The sequence below is a fragment of the Nylanderia fulva genome, unplaced genomic scaffold, assembly GCF_048542155.1.
Source record: "Nylanderia fulva isolate GAGA-0341 unplaced genomic scaffold, ASM4854215v1 Scaffold116, whole genome shotgun sequence".
NCBI lineage: Eukaryota > Metazoa > Arthropoda > Insecta > Hymenoptera > Formicidae > Nylanderia > Nylanderia fulva.
Window position 1 is genome coordinate 146,131 of NW_028189365.1, and position 24,259 is coordinate 170,389.

Consider the following 24,259-nt stretch of genomic DNA (forward strand, 5'->3'; position numbering starts at 1 on the left):
ATTTCCATTACAAACGGGTGCGAGACATGATTTATGGTTACGCAATAGTGGTGAGTTTATAAAATTGATTTACTTATTTATATCAATATATAATATATATTGATATGATATATGAAACAAATATATATATATATATTCTTTGTTTTTTTTAATAAAATATGTCAGATATTATGTATGTTTACGTATGGATTACGTTGAAGTGTTTCTTTGCCGCGTTTTTCTGATCTCGCCGAACGGTTCGCGAATCCTGTGCGAATAAAAAACGATGCGCGTGTGTGTGTGCGTGCGATTGTGATGATCAGTTTCAGTTCGTCTTCAACGCTTGACGAGAGAAGAGGTCCCGAACTGCTGTAAGTTTATAAAAACATATTTTTGTATAACACATTAGAACGATTTTATATTATTTTTTTTGTCTAGAAAACGTTATATTAATAACCGTTATGAAAACGATCTTGACGACGGCGACGATGCCGGTGACGACCGTCGTCGAGATCGTTTTCATAACGGTTATTAATATAACGTTTTCTAGACAAAAAAAATAATATAAAATCGTTCTAATGTGTTATACAAAAATATGTTTTTATAAACTTACAGCAGTTCGGGACCTCTTCTCTCGTCAAGCGTTGAAGACGAACTGAAACTGATCATCACAATCGCACGCACACACACACGCGCATCGTTTTTTATTCGCACAGGATTCGCGAACCGTTCGGCGAGATCAGAAAAACGCGGCAAAGAAACACTTCAACGTAATCCATACGTAAACATACATAATATCTGACATATTTTATTAAAAAAAACAAAGAATATATATATATATATATTTGTTTCATATATCATATCAATATATATTATATATTGATATAAATAAGTAAATCAATTTTATAAACTCACCACTATTGCGTAACCATAAATCATGTCTCGCACCCGTTTGTAATGGAAATCGAAATAAACGTTTTCCATCTTTTGTCCTAATATTTGTGCAATTTAAATACACACATTTATCGTAAAACCGGTGTTTACTCGACATTGTAAAATAAAAATAATAATTAGCACCAACACCAAAAAAAAAAGAAAATTAAAAAATGCGAAATTAAAGAAAACAGGACACTAACAAATAAACAACTAACACTAAAATAATCTTAATTAAAAAACTAATTATAGTTAAAATTAATATGAAAGAAACAAATATACTAAACACGCGTACACAACACGTAAAATTTATTTATTTCAAGGAAAAACAGCGTAAAGCGATCTCTATCGTATTATAACTCTGAGCGTATTATGCGATGCAATCTGTGGCACAGCGAGTGGACTGATTGTCGTATACAGATTGCAAGAAACATTTGAACTAAAAAAAATTGAATATCTAAATTATGTGTGTGGGCGTTTGCATTAATAATTAAATTCCTTGCAGAATTAAAAAATAATTTATTTTGTTCCATTACAAAAAAAATTATCAAATAATGATATATTGATTATTACACATTTATACACATAATAACTTATTTGAAAAAAGTGAAAAAAAAATCTGAAAAAGGTAGGGGTTTGAACTTGAAATGTCTACGATTTCAGCTCGTCATCTTAGTTGCTCGGCTACGCATGCTACTTGACGTTCTTTTATACCGGCATGATACATTAGGCATGGAAACTTTAAATAATTGTACATTATTGCACGTTGACATTGCACTTCATATTAATAGAAGCGGCGATAAATATTAAATATAATATAATATATATTAAAAATTACATTCCAAAATCCAGGTGGTCGAACAATTAATCGTTCTTTTTATTTTAATTAAAATAAGATTTATATATTTCATTACACATATACATATATATATATATTTTAATAATTATATTTTAGTTTTTATACAAATTATATAAATACATATATATATATATATATATATATATATATATATAAAGAGAAAAGATCGCACATATACAGAATGAATACGTGATACTGTGTTAACACGAAAATTATGGGCGTAGCACGGACTCGCACCAAATACAAACTTTATCGACCCTGCCAGAAAATGGGTGTGCAGTTAGTTCCGATATTAAAAACGGGTGCGAGGGGCGCTTCAAGCAGTCCCGTAAAAACGGTAACAGCCAAAACGCCGGCCTGGCCGCTCTCATCTTTCTCTCTGATCTTATGAATTGCGTTACTTTGTAATCTAGTGACTTTAGTTGGAAGTATGCGCTCAGGGTGCGATTACATGGACGCGCGGAAACGCGGAAACGCGGAAACGCGGAAGAGAAAGTAACTAAACTTTACTAGAGTCCCGCATTTCCGCGCGTTCCGTTCCGTCTGTTTTGATTGCCTTATATTACATGGAGCACATTTTGAGCGGAAAAGCGGAACGGGGAATTATAAAATATTAATATTTAACTATATTTATTGATTAAAATGCTTGTATTCAATAGATAAGTTGAAAAGATGAACATATTAAAAGGAATTACAATGAATTAAGTAAATATAAATTTAAAAAATTAATACAAATGTCTATTTGTCACTATACCGTTCCGCTTTTCCGCTCAAAATGTGCTCCATGTAATATAAGGCAATCAAAACAGACGGAACGGAACGCGCGGAAATGCGGGTAACTATAACTCTAGTAAAGTTTAGTTACTTTCTCTTCCGCGTTTCCGCGTTTCCGCGTTTCCGCGCGTCCATGTAATCGCACCCTCAGGGTACCTATTACGGTTATTTGGGTGAGTTTGCTCACGAGATAAAAATCACAAAAATGAGAGATTCACTAGATTTTGACCAATAGAAGTGTAGACAACCTAGTGAATCTCTCACTTTTGTGATTTTCACCTCGTGAGCAAACTCACCCAAAGAACCGTAATAAGTACCCAGGTGAGGTTTAGTGACGCTGTCCGATTGGCTGAGCCGTTTAGTTAGAACTAGGAAGACCCTAGATGTTAGTACGATTAGTAAAATCGTCCCAATAATTATGAATAATGAATAATAATAGTAATATTGAGAAATACAATTGCATTTCTTAAGTAATTATTCAGAAAGATTTGTAGCGCACAAAAATACGGTTTCGAAAAAATGACGGGATGTTACATAGCGCGAAAAAATTAGGGTTTCGACCAATGACGTCACACGACCCTTTTCAACTTCTCATTGCACTAATTCACCAGTGCAGCAATAAAGAACAAACCCAAGATCAGTATGCATGGGTGTAGGTACATCCATGGTCGTATGTTATAAACATATGTGAAGCTCAATTCGGAGTTCAAAATTAATAATTTGTAAAGTTCTTTATTGTCTGTGAACACAAATGAACGTATTTAAACGCGCGTGTCTTTTATTTGGATCCAATTTTTGTATCTTTATATCAAGTTTTCAAGTACTTGATTTAACCTATTTACGACCACATGATTGAATCTTATTCAGTGCCACTCAAATCAAAGAAGAATTAGTCTGTCGTTCTTATTGATTTTAGTGGCTTAATCGATTTTAATGAATATAATTCATGTATACAAATCGGAGAATAATGTCTTACATATTTTTGTCTGTCATAAGAATTTGTACATTGACATGATAAATCAATGTGTGACAGCAAATTTATAATTTGATTGATAATTATTCAATTACATTTTGATGTTTGGCACATATATCTTTTTGTACATAATGTTGAAAATTAATAATTCTCAACAGTATTAAATAAAAATGGAGGAAAGGGCAATGTTATGGATGCTTTCTCTTGTTATGTTCGTTGGCTCTTGTGTAGCTGGATCATTGCCATTAGTTATAAATTTATCAGAAGTAAGATATTTTCTTACAAAATAGAATATATTTTATATATGTAAAATATTGAATAAAACTAATGAATATATTGAATGAACTTTGTTCTTTGTAATTGTATACAATATGTGCTTTTTTTTTTAGGACAAGTTACAATTAGTATCAATATTAGGAGCAGGACTTCTTGTTGGTACTGCGTTAGCAGTGATTATACCTGAGGGTATAAGAGCATTATTTACTGGTGGAAATGCTAATGAAAAAGGATTATATAGTATGTAATTTATATATTTATTAATTGGCACATTTTATGAAATTTATATTTAGCGGTATCAATAGTAAATATAATTTTTGTTTTTTTATAGGTGATTTACATTCTTTAATTGGAATTAGTTTAGTACTTGGTTTTGTATTTATGCTTTTGATTGATCAATGTTCAGCCAGAAAAAGTGGAGGAAGACAAAAAAGTATTACAGCAACTTTAGGTCTTATAGTACATGCGGCAGTTGATGGAGTTGCGTTGGGAGCGGCTGCTACAACATCTCAAGCTGATGTTGAAGTGATAGTTTTTTTTGCTATAATGTTACACAAAGTAAGATTTATGTTTTAACAATTAACATGTAAAATGTAATTTTAATTAAAAATATAAGTAAATGTAGTATAATTATATTACTATTTTTTATCATTAAACAATAAATTATTTTTTTAGGCACCAGCTGCATTTGGACTTGTGTCATTTCTTCTTCATGAAGGTGTAGATAGAAAGAGAATAAGTAGACACTTATTAATTTTCTCTCTTGCAGCACCATGTCTTGCACTTGTAACATATTTCGGAATTGGAAAAGTGAGTAACACTAAATATTTATCAATTATTTTTTAACAGATATTTATATATACACAAGATAGAAAGATAGAGAAAAGAAAGTTTTTTACAATAATATGGAAATATTATGTTAATATGGTGGTTATTACATTTGAATATGCATTTTTCTGTATTAATTTATTCTAAACTTATTTTTATTTTTTGTGAAATAATTTTAATAAAAATAAATTCAATTTACTGCAAATAAGTAAACAGTTATTTACATAAGTAAACAAAATTAAATTAAAGTTTTTGTTAAAATAATATACAGGATGTCTCATGACTCAAGGTCCATATATGAAAGGCATGTCATTTAGAGGAAATTATTTAACAAACGTATGTCCATAACTTTCTAACTATAATCATTGAAAATTAATGTAAATATTTGAAAAAAGAAACAAAAAGACATTTAATTTAACTTGTTTATTTACAAATATATTAAAAAATGTTGCAAAATTATTTCTTGCAGATTCAATGCAAGTTTTGCCTCGTGTAAAAGTAATCTAACAGCTCACTCCATCATTTTAGTAAAAATACTTGCATTGCCACATCTATAATTATGTTTACAAATTCATCTATATTGCGAAATTATATTGTTTTGCATAAACTATTAGTATGAGAAAACATGAACAATATCAGACTGACAGAAAATGTTTGAAATATTCATATAAACTTTCAATAGTTGTAATTCTATTAAAAAGCATTTACAGACATGTTACATATACTATTGAACAATTTTAACTCTTAGACTTCAATAACGCCCTTAAGGATTGGACTTCGAGTCATGGCTCTGTATAATATAAATACTTGTTAGTATATGTAATATTTAATAGAGAGAATAAGAGAGAGAGAGAGAGAGAAAGAGAGAGAGAGAGAGAGAGAGAGAGAGAGTGTGTGTGTGTGTGTGTGCGCGCGCGCGCGTGTGTGTGTGTGTGTGTGTAATCGTGTGATATATATGTATATATAAATTTCTTGATATTGAAGAGCCAGGGATAGATCGCGCCCGCCTACAAATCTTTTAACCTACAAAAATTTTTACAAAAGATTCTTATTTTATTTCATAAAAGTTAACTGTTTTCGAGAAAAATACATTTAAACGAAAAATTATATATATATATATATATATATATATATATATATATCACTTTTTAAGATTGTTTACTTAATATAAAAATCTAAAAAGTGATATAAGAATTATTTAAAAAAGTATTTCGCAAATTTTAATTTTAGAGATAAATATCTTGTAGGCGATCCATCCCTGGCTCTTCAATATCAAGAAATTTATATATACATATATATCACACGATTATATATATATATATAAATATCACTTTTTAAGATTGTTTACTTAATATAAAAATTTAAAAAAGTGATATAAGAATTATTTAAAAAAGTATTTCACAAATTTTAATTTTAGAGATAAATATCTCGATAAAAATGCGTTATAGAAGAAAAAATTATAGGAACTTATGGGATTATTTTTATCTATTCTACAAGAGATTGTCCACTCTTACCATGACACGCTATATATATAACATAAATACTAAAATATTAAATGTTTAAATAATTATAGAATACCATAGAGAATATTAATATTATTAAGTGTAGGATATATATTATGCAAGATTATAATTATGTATTATATTATATTTGAGAATTTAATCTTGTCTGAGTTCAATTTAAATATTTACAATTTTAATGATAAAAATTTTATTGAATAACATTAATAATAAAATTTGATGATTTCCAAGATAATGTTATTTACAATTTTTTAAATTTTAGTATACTTTTTTAAAAGAAATATTTGATAATATAAAAACTAAATAGAAAGCATGAACAATTTATTTATATTTAACTACAATATATTTAATATTTGTTAAAATACATCTAAATGATACAGGGAGTCTCAGACCATCCATACACCTTTTTTCTTCCAAAAACTAAGCATTTTAGAGAAAAATATTTTAGACAAAAATTTTATGGTTTTAAGGGGAATATAAGATGGTGCTATTGATTTGACCTTGAAAAGTTATTTGAAGGTCATGTGAAGGTTAACTTCAATTTCTTAAATGAAACTATCTATTTTTCATTACATATTTTTGTAGGTTATTTCAACTGCTTTCCAAAACCCTATAATAAAGTATTTTTTCGTGGAGTACTCTTTAAGTTATAAAGGTTTGGAGCTAACAATTTTTTGACATAAAATGTAAAATTTTATCTTGTAAAATATTCAGTTTCCGGTAATCATACTTTAACTTTTCATACCATAACTTTTTTGCACAGAATAATGAGACCAATCAATTGGTGTATAAAAAACACATAGTTGCTTATAAAAAAGTATACAGCTGCATGTAGAATATTACATATTCTTTTTAAAATAATTATCTGTTTTCTTTATATCAATTGATTGATCTTATATATTGTGCAGAAAAGTATTAAGGCATGATTATCGAAAATGGAATATTTTACAAGATAAATAATAATCCTTAAGGTTGCCAGTAATAATTAATAAAAAACCACTCCTCAATGTTTAAAGTCGACCAGACTGGCAATAATTTATTATAAATAATTATTTGAAATACAACGTTTCGGCTGTCATTGCAGCCCTTTTCAAGTACATCTATAAAAAGTTCCATCAAAATAATTATAATTTAATACACTTATTCGCAACAATTAATTATACATTTAAAAACAAAAATGTGTTACATACCAAATTTAAAACAGTAAATCAACTTCTATGCAAACTACCGACAATGTTAACGCTTGTTTTGATGAACAATGCAAGACTGACAGAAGTAAGCACATATTAAATAGATGTTAACTGTTCGCAAGAATCTTAGTCACTAAGCGTTAAGAGAATAGAGACGAAACTAAATGTGTCTTTCGTAATTTAAATCGTCATAATAAAGTCAAATAAATAAAAATAAATAAATAGGTGGATATAAAAATAAAAATAAAATTAAAAGTAAAAATAAAACGACTTAAATAACGTTAAGAACACGATCATAAATCCCACTGAAATTCTCCGTATCTTTCTGTAAATTAATACTTTTTCCTTGTTTTTTTATGTAAAACATTTCTGCAATTTCTCTTTTTCTTGTCTGTTTTTCCTCATGCAGAATCACCGGAGAATCCCAACGGAACTCATGATCGTTGCAAGTCCGATGTAAACTAACGACAGAATGCAATGTCTTGTCTTTTTTTATGTTATTTCTATGTTCTTTAATGCGCGTTTCTAAATGTCTCTTTGTCTGTCCTATATAAGCCGAATCGCAATTCGCACATTCAATTTTATAAACAACATCAGTTCTTTTTAAGTTTTCGATCCCATCTTTACCTCTTTTTATCAACGTGTCCAATTTTTTTGGGACAGTATATAAAGCATCAATTCCACTTTTATTGATGCAACGCGTAATATTCTCGCTAAGATCTTTAATGTAAGGTAACACAATGCAATTTCGCGTATCAAATTTATTTCGATTGGGCGAGTTAAGATTACCGCCAAATTTAATCGCTCGAAGTCTTTTATTGATGTTTTTGTTTATAATTGTTAATGGGTAACAATTATTAATAAGGATTCTTTTGATTAAATTAATATTTTCTTCATGAAAAATAGGGTCAGCGAGTAAAATAGCCCTATCAACTAGGCTTGTAATCACGCTAATTTTATATCTCATAGGATGATTTGACAGAAAATTAATATAGCGGCCTGAAAACGTAGGCTTGCGGTACCAATTAGTCGTCAATCTACCACCGATACGTATAACGTTCGTATCCAAAAAACTCAGAGAACAATTTTTCTCTAGTTCGAACGTAAATTTAAGTCGAGTGTGGAAACCATTGAACACCCTAAGCATGTCCTCAATTTTTCCTTTCGGAATAATTGAAAAGATATCATCGACGTACCTAAAATAACAATAGGGTTCGAAATCCAATTGACGCAAACAGTATGATTCCAAATCGTCCATAACAATGTCAGAAAGAATCGGAGACAATGGAGACCCCATCGGAGAACCGAAAACCTGTTCGTAAAATTTTCCGTCAAAAACGAAGCTCGTTGAGCGCATAACCGTGTCAATGGCGTGTAAAAACTGCGCAAGGCTAAACGAAGTAAATTGTGAGATGTCATCCCATCGGTTTTCTATTGCTATTTTAATTAATTCCCAAGGGGTGTTAGTAAAAAGTGAAGTCACGTCCAACGAAATCATAACATGGCTGTCATGTGTTCTTTTTCAAGACATTGCATTCTGTCGTTAGTTTACATCGGACTTGCAACGATCATGAGTTCCGTTGGGATTCTCCGGTGATTCTGCATGAGGAAAAACAGACAAGAAAAAGAGAAATTGCAGAAATGTTTTACATAAAAAAACAAGGAAAAAGTATTAATTTACAGAAAGATACGGAGAATTTCAGTGGGATTTATGATCGTGTTCTTAACGTTATTTAAGTCGTTTTATTTTTACTTTTAATTTTATTTTTATTTTTATATCCACCTATTTATTTATTTTTATTTATTTGACTTTATTATGACGATTTAAATTACGAAAGACACATTTAGTTTCGTCTCTATTCTCTTAACGCTTAGTGACTAAGATTCTTGCGAACAGTTAACATCTATTTAATATGTGCTTACTTCTGTCAGTCTTGCATTGTTCATCAAAACAAGCGTTAACATTGTCGGTAGTTTGCATAGAAGTTGATTTACTGTTTTAAATTTGGTATGTAACACATTTTTGTTTTTAAATGTATAATTAATTGTTGCGAATAAGTGTATTAAATTATAATTATTTTGATGGAACTTTTTATAGATGTACTTGAAAAGGGCTGCAATGACAGCCGAAACGTTGTATTTCAAATAATTATTTATAATAAATTATTGCCAGTCTGGTCGACTTTAAACATTGAGGAGTGGTTTTTTTATTTTACAAGATATTTTACATTTTATGTCAAAAAATTGTTAGCTTTAAACCTTTATAACTCAAAGAGTACTTCATGAAAAAATACTTTATTATAGGGTTTTGGAAAGCAGTTGAGATAACCTACAAAAATATGCAATGAAAAATAAGTCATTCCATTTAAGAAATTGAAGTTGACCTTCACGTGACCTTCAACTGACTTTTCAAGGTCAAATAAATGACACTATCATATGTTCCCCTCAAAATCATACAATTTTTGTCTAAAACGTTTTTCTCTAAAATGCTTAGTTTTTGAAAGAAAAGGGGTGTACGGGTAGTCTGGGACACCCTGTATTTTTATAATTTTATATTATTTTATTATTATATGTACATATAGTGGAAACAAATTTTAAACACAATCAACTTTTTGTATGAATTTTAGCTGTTTGTTTGGAAATAATTATTTCAAATACATACATACATATTATTGATTACTATATATACCATACAATGAATTGAGCTAGAATCACGAAAATTACAATGTTAAAGGGAATAGATATCTCTAAATGTACAAAAAATTAACGATAAATTAATTGCAAACCAAATAATTACTTAATAAATGAGTTTATTGTTTATTAATGTTTACATGGATCTACAAAAAAATACAAGATATTCAAAATTTCAGAAAAGTTTATTTAATAAAATATTATATACAGAATAATAAAGAGAAAATTTTTTAGTTTTACCAAATTCAAATTGTATGACGAAGTTCCATACTGACGGTTTCTCTTTTTAATGTCTACTGTGTGCTTAGGATAATTTGAATTTTAATATGTTTGATTTGCGTTTGCAAGGCTGAGAATTATGTGTTTCATTTAAGACTCTATACTTGGTAAGGACCACAAGCAGTTGATCAAAACGTCATTTTGAATTAATAAAAAATTTGTGCTAGAATTGATCGTTTAATGAAGACCTTTGATTTTTCTACTAGCGCGCGATTAAATTATTTAAATAATTTACCAAATTCAATGATTTACACGTAAAATTTTCAGATGCGAATTATTATTATTGATTGAATATCTGAGACAGAAACAAATGACAAAACAAATTTTTTTTCAAAACTTTTTAAAAGAAATTAATTTTTTTTAAATAACAAAATTTATTTTTCTTGATAAAAGAGTGATGGCAAATTTTGCCCATTTTTTGGACCTTGAATTTCAAATTCTTTAATGGCAAATAGTACTATTAGATGAAACATTAATCCCAGTAAAATTTCAAGATGAGCATAGGCATGGTTCCAGAGATACAAGGGAGTAAAAGTGATGATTTCTAGTCAGGGTGTATGAGAAACTATCACTTTCAGTGACTTTCACTTCTTTATATCTCCGGAACCATGCCTATGCTCATCTTGAAATTTTTGTGGGATTAATGTCGTATCATATAGTACTATTTGGCATAAAAAAAGTTTTAAATTTGAGGTCCAAAAATTTGACTCTATAAAATGGGTGAAAAAACAGATCTTTTTGCCATCACTCTTTAGTTTTTAGAGGAACTAAATTTACAAATAATTTTTTAAAAACTAGGTTTTTCTCAAGAAATCGTGGCAAAATAAAAAGTTTTTTTTTACTACTCTGTATATCTTACAATTAGTAAACAAATCTTTTGCAACTCTTTTGATACTAATAATAATCTCTACTAATAAGTATCTCTCATTTTTTGTAAATGAAACAAGTATTAAAGAGAAAATTTATTTATTATTAAACAGTTATTTATATTTGTTGAGTAATTTATCATTAAGCGATTTATTGCATTTATCTTTTTTGCAAAGGGTACCTTCGGTTAAGGTAGTCAAAATGGCCTCATCTTTAAAAGAAAAATCTAATTGCCGGTACATGTGTATATATTGCTAACAACAAAATTTTCTATAACGAATTCCACTTTTTCCCTCATTTCCCCTCCAATAACACAAAAAGTCGCAGTTAATATTTTTTTTCTCAAATCTTTCCTATCTAAGAAAAAATTATAAAAACGATTGAGTATATAAATATAATAACAAGTAAATATAATAAAATTGCATTAATTTACATTTTATCAATATTTAGGAGATCTATCTTCTTATTAAAAAAATCCAAAATGTGAAAAATTATTAATAGTGCTTGAGGGTTTCGATCCTATTTTTTTCTGTGAATAATATATTTTCCTAATTTCGATTTTCATAATTGTTTTACTTTTTGGAATGGTGCGCGACCCATAAATTGTCAAAAAATCGTATTTTTAGTGAGTTTTGATCATTTTTTGCTCTCAAAAAAGTTCACAGACCTTTAAATTATTTTTAAATCTTCAGAATTAGTTATTCTTATTCAACAAATATAGTAATCAATGCACTTTTCACACCTTATAATTGTTTAAACAAATAATTGCATTTTTTACTCCTAACTTAATTATATAATATCTATATTACATATATGTATCACGTATATTTAAATAATATTTATTTTTTTATTTTAGTCTTATAGAGTAAATTACAGTAAATAATTCTGCAAATTTGAAGATAATTAAAAGGTCTTTTTTAAGAGCAAAAATGATCAAAAATCACTAAAAATACGATTTTTTGTCAATTTAGGGGTCGCGCACCATTCTAAAAAATCTGAAAAAAATTTGTAAAAATTGAAATTAGCAAAATATATTATTCATAGAAAAAATTTGAATCAAAGTTCACTTAAGCACGAAAATATACAATTTTTCACATTTAGGATTTTTAAAAAATAAGAAGATAGATCTAAACGTTGAAAAAATTTGTATTAATGCAGTTTTATTATATTTTACATGCTCAATTTTTTTAATAATTTTTTTTTAGGATTTGAGAAAAAACCAAATTAGCGACTTTTTGTATTATTGGAGTGGGGGGGAGGGGGGGAGTGAGGAAAGGGTAAGTAGGGGCGTTATAAAAAATTTAGTTAGTATATATACATGTACAGGCAATATATTTTTCTTTTAAAGATGAGGTCATTTTGACTACTTTAACTGGAGGTATCTTTTAAAGGTATTCACTTTCCTTCAGTCATTTTTATAAATTTCTTTCTTATTTGAAAAATTAATAGATAACAATCTGCAATTATCTCTTTGTCTGTGATAATATATTGTGTGTTTGTGTGTTTGCGCGTGTGTGATATGCGTATATACAGAGTATTTTTAAATAAGTGTGAAAAGTTTCAGGAGATGATTCTTCATTGAACATTATGGGGACTTTTTCATATAAATATATACTCTTTTATTGAACAGTTACAGTCCTCTAAAGAGGAAGTGGGAATTAGATTTTTAATTTTTTCCTTAAATTTTGGACAAGTTAGAAAATGAAAGATATAGATATTTTCCACTCTAGTAAAAAAGATATTAATATTTTCTTAATCTTCTTGTATCGTTATAAGATGATGAAACTTGCAACTACTATTTTCAATTTTTCATAAGAATTCTATTTTTTTTATTCATTCAATTCAATTTTTTATTAGAACTTAAACTTTTTATTAAAACTTTTTAACAGGTTAGTCAGAATATGATCATCTAAAAATATGTGTTAGAAAGCTTGTTTTCTTTAGAAACTTTTTTATTTCTTTTATGTTTTTTTTTATAAAATTAATAGTTTTCAAGAAAAAAAGTAAAGACTTTAAATTTTTTTACCTTTCCCTTTGGAGGAGTGTAACTCAGGAAGGGATATAAGAATATATGTTTATAAATGTACGTATGTGTGTATATAATATAATAAGGTGGACCATTTTTTAATCAATCATCTGCAATATTTTAGAGCTCTAAAATTTAAGATAGAAATGTTTTAAACAAAAGCTATTTAATGTTGAGAGAGTCATCTGATAGTGATCTTTATTTGATGTTGGATCAAAATCCAAATAATTATTTCAAAATCAATTTTATTTTTTAAAATGAAATTATTATAATTTTTGTACATAAATCGATTTCTTGTAATATTTGCAATACAAAAAATATTATAAAGATAGGAAGGCTAAAAAGTGAATAGTTCACTAGATTTTTATAATTATAAAATATTGAGAAAAATCAATTGGTGTAAAAAAAAATAGTTTTGAGAAAAAGTATATAATTGCTAAAATAATTACAATATTTAAAATCATATGTTTTCTTTACACTAATTAATTTTTCTCATTATTTTGTAAATAAAAGTATTGAAATAAAATCATCGGAAAATCAATATTTTACGAGATATCGTAAAATTATGTTACTTAAAGTACAAAATATTTCCTAAACTATTCACTTTTAATAGAGGTTTATTTTTTGATTATTCTACTTTTATGTTTTTTTGTGACAAATATTGGAAAGAAAACGATTTACCATATGAAAAAATTATAGTAATTCCATTAAAAGATGAGGGAGGGGGGGGGGGGGGTTCTCCCTTTTGTTTCTTAAAGATCTTTCGCATTTTTTTATTCGTCAAATTCAGGCATCTTATGTCTCATTTAATTAAAAAAAAAATTAAATATCTCTAGCAGTGGTCGAAAAAATAGCTTGTATTACTTGATGTGGAACACTCGTACAGGATATATCATACTATTACACTTTCCTTTAACGGCAGATTCTTTAGAACATTTCAAGACAAAAATCTGAATACAAAAATGTCGAGACTATAATAATTTTTAAATCGGAAGCGATTATCAGGGTCGGATTAACTTGTAGGAGAGCCCTTGGGCTGTGTATGTACGTATGGAGACCTTAACATACTTTTGAGTAAAAACAAAAAAAAACAAAAAATTAAAAATTTTCACAACATATTAATTTATTAATAATTGAATAATTGAACAATGTGACCGCAGTAAAGGCATTATATATGTTTACGTCTCACTTTCCTTAACATAAAATCATCAACGATGTCATTAAAGTCTATACTCTATACTCTATAACAATTCATTCTCAATACACATAACGTTCGTTTAGCTTTTTTTGACTAACAGTACTACGATGGACGTTTTTAATTAGGGAGAGTCGAGAAAAAGATTGCTCGCCACTACAATTTGTTGGTAATATAGTTTAAAAAATGCGCATAGCTATTTCAACGTTTGGAAAAATTGCGGATAGTTTATCTACATACAGTATAATTCGTACATTTCTCTTATTGATTTTCTTAATTTATTGTTTAACTTAGCTTTTGATTCTAAATAAAACTTGAAGTGAATGAATTCTAATATCATAGAAGTTTTTTCAAAATCAGTTGGCTAATAATCACAGTTTTTTTTGCTGTCTCTAATTCTTTTATTTATTACTCAAACACATAGTCTCCCTCTCCCTCTCCCTCCCCCCTCTCTCTCCCCCCTCTCCCTTTCCCTCTCTTTCCCCCCTCATCCTCTTCCTCTCCCTCTCTCTCTCCCTCACTCTCTTCCTCTTTCTCTCCCTCTCTCTTTCCCTCTCTCCCTCTCTCTCTCTCCCTCCCTCCCTCCCTCCTTCTCCTCTTTCTCCCTCCCTCCCTCCTCCTTCCTTTCTCTCTCCATCCCTCCCCCTCTTTCCCTCCCTTCCTCCCCCTTCTTTCCCTTTCTCCCTCCCCCCTCTTTCCCTCCCTTCCTCCCCCTCTTTCCCTCCCTCCCTCCCCCCTCTTTCCCTCCCTCCCTCCCTCCCTCCCTCCCTCTCTCTCCATGCCTAGTTTCCATAGATTGCTTATCATTATTAATTATTATTTCTAGCACATTTTCAATTTTATTATATTTTTCTCATAAAGCTAAAACCGCATCAGCTTTAGCTGATCATCAAGTCGTAGACAGAATTTTAGGAACTTTGATTAAATCCGCACTTAAAATATTACAACGGTACGTAGAAGTAGAAAAAATGTATAGATTTTTTGTAAGAAGTCAAAATATAAATTACTTCCGTATTACGACACAACATGGACGCCTACTAAGTTTAGCGAATGTGCAGCACATGGTACATAAACAGCAGTAGGAAAATATTCTTTTAACTTTGCCTGTAGTTCTTTATAGGAGCCCGACTGTATTTGCAGCATTGTCATACGATTGTCCTTGGCAATCCGAGACAGATATGTTAAACTTATTGAGCATTGAAAGCACTATATTTGATAAGTATTCACTTTCATAACATATGATAGGACTAAATTCTAAAAATCTTTTGACCGCTTGTCTTTCTTTAACACACCTTAAAATGAATGTTAGTTGGTCTTTATGACTGATATCTAGCGTAGAGTCTACTGATGTAGAATAATATTTCGTTATTTTAATTTCAGATATAATTAAAAATAATAATTTTTCTGCCATTATTTTGACAATTTTATCGCAAATTGTCTTCGATAAATAATTAACGTGCTTATGACCTGAATTATCATCGTTACTTATATGTTCTTTTAAAAACGAATTATGTTTGCATTAAATCTAGGATTCCTAAATAATTTCCATTGTTAATAGTATCAAATTTATCACTGTTTCCTCGAAATGGTAAATCTCGTAAAGTTAAAAATTTTATGACCGCTATTACAATTTTTAAAACATTCTTTCAATAGTTTTTTCTTCAAATTGTTTTAATAATTTTAAATTAATACAACTTATTTCTCGTTGACGTTTTAAATAAATAATCATATTTTTTCTATGGTCCAAGCTATTTTCATGTTCTTTTAATGATTCGTGAACATGTTTCCAATCATTGAAACCACTTTTGGAAATTACTAAGTCAGATGTGTCGAAAACAAACAACAAAAACAATATACTTTACTCTGAAACGAGGAGTATAATAACTATTCACGGTTTACTATTTCTCCATTTAGAAGTTGACATTCGAATGCACTAATCGTTAAAAATCTTTTTTTTTTTATTTTGTCACCCTTGTATTCCTGAACAGAATTTTGAAAATCTTGATCAATATTTTTGGCAAGGTCCTTTTTTAATCCAACAATAAATCACGTTTTTGTCAATTTTCCATTAAACGGGATCATTTTCATAACATTCATTTATACTATCTCTTATGCATGTGTCAATTGTAGAATCAGTTATAAATAAACTTTTTAATTCTTCGTTTATTTTCGGTTTTTTGTAGATAGTTCACTTTCATAGATATTTTTTTCATCACTTGTGAAAGGTTCACATAAATTTTCGTCATTATTTATATTAATCCCTTCACTATGGATGACGCGTATACGCGTCATGAACAAAATTTTTTTAAAAATAATTTTTACGTATGTAAAAGTGTTTGTGGGTTATGTAAACGTGTTTGTGGGTGTGTTTGCATATGTATACGTATGCGCGCGCCGTATATTTATTTTTTAAATTAAATTTTTTTAAAATTAAATTGTTTAAATATTAAGCGATTTTTCCAAAAAATAATGATCCGTTTATTTTTATGTTTTCTCCAGATCTTTAAGTTGTTTATATAAAATCAATCCACAAGATATTCTAGCACAGGCCGACTTTTAGAAATTTTATTATTTTGTGATATCTTCAAAATGTAGAAGTGATAGAATCAATCAAAATCTGTCATAACTCATAACTCATACATTTTTTAAAATGCGGAGTTTCTAACTCTTTATCCTTTGTCCGTAAAATTTAACCTACCTATTTTGAAAATTTGATAAACAAATTATTATTTAGCACCCTTGAAACCTACAAGATACACTATGATTTCATTTTGTTACGTATTTATTTTTTGATCCGCCATATTAGATCCGTCATTAAAAATTTTCAAATTTTTTTAAATTTAATTACAAATTCTTATTTAGTACCTTAAAAAGCTATAATATCTAACATTATTTTGCAAATTTGTGCAGCAGTTTACCCTGCACATTTTTGGCCCACTTTGATAAATAAGCTGCCACAGTGAAGAGGTTAATTGACTGATTTTTCTTCTCAAGAAAAGAGAAGATTTTTAGTAATTGTGTTATTTTATCCTTTTTCTCTTGTGCCTATTTTCTTTTACTTATACTATTTTAATAGATTTTTTTCATTTTTCTAAATTAAAATTTTTAAATACGAATATTCATAATTACTTAATTAAATCATATTGTTAAAATTAAATTAATTACTTGATATAGTTACCTCTTAATATAAAACACGGCAAAAATGCGAAGATTGTGTAATTTTACTTTTTTTATAAGAGTTTTAACAAGGCTCTGTAATATAAATATAAATTTAACGTATAAGACGGGCAACAAGAGCCAAATCGCGGATGACAATGCGTTATCCTAACGAAACTAAATAATTTTTCGTTAGAATTAAATACCGGTGCACAAGGCACCAAATTTTTACTTGGACACGGCCAAGATTTTAAATATGAAATAATCTCATATTTTGAGATTTAATTTCAATACCCCTTTAACCCCCCTACGGAAAATAAATAAATGAATGCAAGAGAAAAATATAGATCCGAAAATCGCTGAATCGGGAATCGAACCCGAGACCTTTCGCTTGCCGGGCGACTGCTCTTCCAGCTGAGCTATTCAGATCCTTTCGATTCTATACTTTTCTCTGTTATATATATTAATGTTGGTAAACAAACGCATTTTTTAAGCCAGCGTGTATCAAATATAAGAGTTTTAACAAGGCTCTGTAATATAAATATAAATTTAACGTATAAGACGGGCAACAAGAGCCAAATCGCGGATGACAATGCGTTATCCTAACGAAACTAAATAATTTTTCGTTAGAATTAAATACCGGTGCACAAGGCACCAAATTTTTACTTGGACACGGCCAAGATTTTAAATATGAAATAATCTCATATTTTGAGATTTAATTTCAATACCCCTTTTAACCCCCCTACGGAAAATAAATAAATGAATGCAAGAGAAAAATATAGATCCGAAAATCGCTGAATCGGGAATCGAACCCGAGACCTTTCGCTTGCCGGGCGACTGCTCTTCCAGCTGAGCTATTCAGATCCTTTCGATTCTATACTTTTCTCTGTTATATATATTAATGTTGGTAAACAAACGCATTTTTTAAGCCAGCGTGTATCAAATATAAGAGTTTTAACAAGGCTCTGTAATATAAATATAAATTTAACGTATAAGACGGGCAACAAGAGCCAAATCGCGGATGACAATGCGTTATCCTAACGAAACTAAATAATTTTTCGTTAGAATTAAATACCGGTGCACAAGGCACCAAATTTTTACTTGGACACGGCCAAGATTTTAAATATGAAATAATCTCATATTTTGAGATTTAATTTCAATACCCCTTTTTAACCCCCCTACGGAAAATAAATAAATGAATGCAAGAGAAAAATATAGATCCGAAAATCGCTGAATCGGGAATCGAACCCGAGACCTTTCGCTTGCCGGGCGACTGCTCTTCCAGCTGAGCTATTCAGATCCTTTCGATTCTATACTTTTCTCTGTTATATATATTAATGTTGGTAAACAAACGCATTTTTTAAGCCAGCGTGTATCAAATATAAGAGTTTTAACAAGGCTCTGTAATATAAATATAAATTTAACGCATAAGACGGGCAACAAGAGCCAAATCGCGGATGACAATGCGTTATCCTAACGAAACTAAATAATTTTTCGTTAGAATTAAATACCGGTGCACAAGGCACCAAATTTTTACTTGGACACGGCCAAGATTTTAAATATGAAATAATCTCATATTTTGAGATTTAATTTCAATACCCCTTTAACCTCCCTACGGAAAATAAATAAATGAATGCAAGAGAAAAATATAGATCCGAAAATCGCTGAATCGGGAATCGAACCCGAGACCTTTCGCTTGCCGGGCGACTGCTCTTCCAGCTGAGCTATTCAGATCCTTTCGATTCTATACTTTTCTCTGTTATATATATTAATGTTGGTAAACAAACGCATTTTTTAAGCCAGCGTGTATCAAATATAAGAGTTTTAACAAGGCTCTGTAATATAAATATAAATTTAACGTATAAGACGGGCAACAAGAGCCAAATCGCGGATGACAATGCGTTATCCTAACGAAACTAAATAATTTTTCGTTAGAATTAAATACCGGTGCACAAGGCACCAAATTTTTACTTGGACACGGCCAAGATTTTAAATATGAAATAATCTCATATTTTGAGATTTAATTTCAATACCCCTTTAACCCCCCTACGGAAAATAAATAAATGAATGCAAGAGAAAAATATAGATCCGAAAATCGCTGAATCGGGAATCGAACCCGAGACCTTTCGCTTGCCGGGCGACTGCTCTTCCAGCTGAGCTATTCAGATCCTTTCGATTCTATACTTTTCTCTGTTATATATATTAATGTTGGTAAACAAACGCATTTTATAAGCCAGCGTGTATCAAATATAAGAGTTTTAACAAGGCTCTGTAATATAAATATAAATTTAACGTATAAGACGGGCAACAAGAGCCAAATCGCGGATGACAATGCGTTATCGTAACGAAACTAAATAATTTTTCGTTAGAATTAAATACCGGTGCACAAGGCACCAAATTTTTACTTGGACAACGGCCAAGATTTTAAATATGAAATAATCTCAATTTTGAGATTTAATTTCAATACCCCTTTAACCCCCCTACGGAAAATAAATAAATGAATGCAAGAGAAAAATATAGATCCGAAAATCGCTGAATCGGGAATCGAACCCGAGACCTTTCGCTTGCCGGGCGACTGCTCTTCCAGCTGAGCTATTCAGATCCTTTCGATTCTATACTTTTCTCTGTTATATATATTAATGTTGGTAAACAAACGCATTTTTAAGCCAGCGTGTATCAAATATAAGAGTTTTAACAAGGCTCTGTAATATAAATATAAATTTAACGTATAAGACGGGAAAAAAGAGCCAAATCGCGGATGACAATGCGTTATACTAACGAAACTAAATAATTTTTCGTTAGAATTAAATACCGGTGCACAAGGCACCAAATTTTTACTTGGACACGGCCAAGATTTTAAATATGAAATAATCTCATATTTTGAGATTTAATTTCAATACCCCTTTAACCCCCCTACGGAAAATAAATAAATGAATGCAAGAGAAAAATATAGATCCGAAAATCGCTGAATCGGGAATCGAACCCGAGACCTTTCGCTTGCCGGGCGACTGCTCTTCCAGCTGAGCTATTCAGATCCTTTCGATTCTATACTTTTCTCTGTTATATATATTAATGTTGGTAAACAAACGCATTTTTTAAGCCAGCGTGTATCAAATATAAGAGTTTTAACAAGGCTCTGTAATATAAATATAAATTTAACGTATAAGACGGGCAACAAGAGCCAAATCGCGGATGACAATGCGTTATCCTAACGAAACTAAATAATTTTTCGTTAGAATTAAATACCGGTGCACAAGGCACCAAATTTTTACTTGGACACGGCCAAGATTTTAAATATGAAATAATCTCATATTTTGAGATTTAATTTCAATACCCCTTTAACCCCCCTACGGAAAATAAATAAATGAATGCAAGAGAAAAATATAGATCCGAAAATCGCTGAATCGGGAATCGAACCCGAGACCTTTCGCTTGCCGGGCGACTGCTCTTCCAGCTGAGCTATTCAGATCCTTTCGATTCTATACTTTTCTCTGTTATATATATTAATGTTGGTAAACAAACGCATTTTTTAAGCCAGCGTGTATCAAATATAAGAGTTTTAACAAGGCTCTGTAATATAAATATAAATTTAACGTATAAGACGGGCAACAAGAGCCAAATCGCGGATGACAATGCGTTATCCTAACGAAACTAAATAATTTTTCGTTAGAATTAAATACCGGTGCACAAGGCACCAAATTTTTACTTGGACACGGCCAAGATTTTAAATATGAAATAATCTCATATTTTGAGATTTAATTTCAATACCCCTTTAACCCCCCTACGGGTAGGGGGGTTAAAGGGGTATTGAAATTAAATCTCAAAATATGAGATTATTTCATATTTAAAATTATGGCCGTGTCCAAGTAAAAATTTGGTGCCTTGTGCACCGGTATTTAATTCTAACGAAAAATTATTTAGTTTCGTTAGGATAACGCATTGTCATCCGCGATTTGGCTCTTGTTGCCCGTCTTATACGTTAAATTTATATTTATATTACAGAGCCTTGTTAAAACTCTTATATTTGATACACGCTGGCTTAAAAAATGCGTTTGTTTACCAACATTAATATATATAACAGAGAAAAGTATAGAATCGAAAGGATCTGAATAGCTCAGCTGGAAGAGCAGTCGCCCGGCAAGCGAAAGGTCTCGGGTTCGATTCCCGATTCAGCGATTTTCGGATCTATATTTTTCTCTTGCATTCATTTATTTATTTTCCGTAGGGGGGTTAAAGGGGTATTGAAATTAAATCTCAAAATATGAGATTATTTCATATTTAAAATCTTGGCCGTGTCCAAGTAAAAATTTGGTGCCTTGTGCACCGGTATTTAATTCTAACGAAAAATTATTTAGTTTCGTTAGGATAACGCATTGTCATCCGCGATTTGGCTCTTGTTGCCCGTCTTATACGTTAAATTTATATTTATATTACAGAGCCTTGTTAAAACTCTTATATTTGATACACGCTGGCTTAAAAAATGCGTTTGTTTACCAACATTAATATATATAACAGAGAAAAGTATAGAATCGAAAGGATCTGAATAGCTCAGCTGGAAGAGCAGTCGCCCGGCAAGCGAAAGGTCTCGGGTTCGATTCCCGATTCAGCGATTTTCGGATGTATATTTTTCTCTTGCATTCATTTATTTATTTTCCGTAGGGGGGTTAAAGGGGTATTGAAATTAAATCTCAAAATATGAGATTATTTCATATTTAAAATCTTGGCCGTGTCCAAGTAAAAATTTGGTGCCTTGTGCACCGGTATTTAATTCTAACGAAAAATTATTTAGTTTCGTTAGGATAACGCATTGTCATCCGCGATTTGGCTCTTGTTGCCCGTCTTATACGTTAAATTTATATTTATATTACAGAGCCTTGTTAAAACTCTTATATTTGATACACGCTGGCTTAAAAAATGCGTTTGTTTACCAACATTAATATATATAACAGAGAAAAGTATAGAATCGAAAGGATCTGAATAGCTCAGCTGGAAGAGCAGTCGCCCGGCAAGCGAAAGGTCTCGGGTTCGATTCCCGATTCAGCGATTTTCGGATCTATATTTTTCTCTTGCATTCATTTATTTATTTTCCGTAGGGGGGTTAAAGGGGTATTGAAATTAAATCTCAAAATATGAGATTATTTCATATTTAAAATCTTGGCCGTGTCCAAGTAAAAATTTGGTGCCTTGTGCACCGGTATTTAATTCTAACGAAAAATTATTTAGTTTCGTTAGGATAACGCATTGTCATCCGCGATTTGGCTCTTGTTGCCCGTCTTATACGTTAAATTTACTTTTTTTATTCAAAGAAGAATTTGAACAGTTCACGATACACGATCAGTGAATTGTACGACGATTGACATACGTATGAGTTGCGTCGTCAAGTGACGCCGTTACGCGCAAAACATAAAGAAATGAAAATCGGTTGCTTATTTTATATCGTTACAAATGCGAGAAGATACTACAATTATATAAAGCTAGTATAAAGTTATTTAATTTCAATACTCATTCATGTATGAGGAAAATATTCCAATTAAATTTTAGTTATAACTCACAAATTTAATGAAAGATAGCTCAAATCAAAATCTTGACCAAATTAAACAATTTCTTAATACTATTTTGTACGCAATCTACCTACATATAAGAAGTTTCAATTTAAATCAATATTAAAAATTTGATTAAATAATTCTTTACAAAACTGATTTAAATACTTTTTCAAGAAATTGTTTCGACTATTTTTAAAATTTTACTAATAATAATAATAAATTAATAATAAGTTAATTAATAATAAAAAATTGTATTGATAATAAGTTTTTTGTATATCTTCAAAATTTTGTAAATATTTGTTTTTTAAGGGAGAATGTCCAAAAAGTGTGATTTTTTGACCTCGAGCGGAAAGTAAAATTCGAGTTGTTTTAGGTCTCATACATCTAGAATAATGTAACAAATCATAGTGGTTTCCTAGAAATGCAGGGAACATTTAAATATTATCATATATGTTTAGAGAAAACACGTAAATTAATATCTCGCAATAAATCGAGATTGCTTGATGTTTTAGTCGAATATTTTGGTAACACCAATTTTTCAAGATCATTTAGATCGATTTTAATGTCAGTCAATAATAAATTGAATAATATATGTATGTACAGGGTGTCTAACGTCCGACCCGGGCTCTTTATCTCGGAAACGACTTGAGATACGAAAAAATGTTTCAAACAAAAGTTGTAGGATTTCGAGGGGAACATAAGATCTTGCCATTAATTTGACTTTGAATAGTTATGTGAAGGTCACGTAAAGGTCACCTTCAATTTCTTAAATGGAACTACCTATTTTTTATTACATAGTCTTGTATGTTATTTCAAAAGCTTTACAAAATCCTATCACATCAAGCAATTACGATTTATTGCGAGATATTGATTTACGTGATTTTCTCTAAACATATGATGATATTTAAATGTTCCCTGCATTTCTAGGAAAAACCACTATGATTTTTACATTATTCTAGATGTATGAGACCTAAAACAACTCGAATTTTACTTTCCGCTCAAGGTAAAAAAATCGCACTTTTTGGACATTCTCCTTTTGTTTTAAATTTCATTTTTAAATAAAAAAATTGTTGAAGTCCTTGTAAGAGCGAGGCCCTGAGCTTAGGACCGGGTAAGCCCCTGCCTAGATTCCGATCTGACGATTTTATGAATGACAGGGCTGAAATTTTG

The 24,259-nt window shown here is 30.0% G+C and overlaps 1 protein-coding gene across 1 annotated transcript in view; it reads left to right on the plus strand.

The window, feature by feature from the left end:
* Positions 1–2,996: 2,996 nt before the first annotated feature.
* The window catches only part of Zip102B (Zinc/iron regulated transporter-related protein 102B), a 31,250-nt gene continuing 9,987 nt past the window's right edge, over positions 2,997–24,259 (plus strand). The window contains exons 1-5 of the mRNA XM_029321131.2: positions 2,997–3,197; positions 3,677–3,784; positions 3,908–4,034; positions 4,126–4,352; positions 4,470–4,604. Of these exons, the coding sequence (XP_029176964.1) occupies positions 3,689–3,784; positions 3,908–4,034; positions 4,126–4,352; positions 4,470–4,604 (585 nt within the window). The 5' untranslated portion in view covers positions 2,997–3,197; positions 3,677–3,688. The remainder of the gene's footprint in view (positions 3,198–3,676; positions 3,785–3,907; positions 4,035–4,125; positions 4,353–4,469; positions 4,605–24,259) is intronic.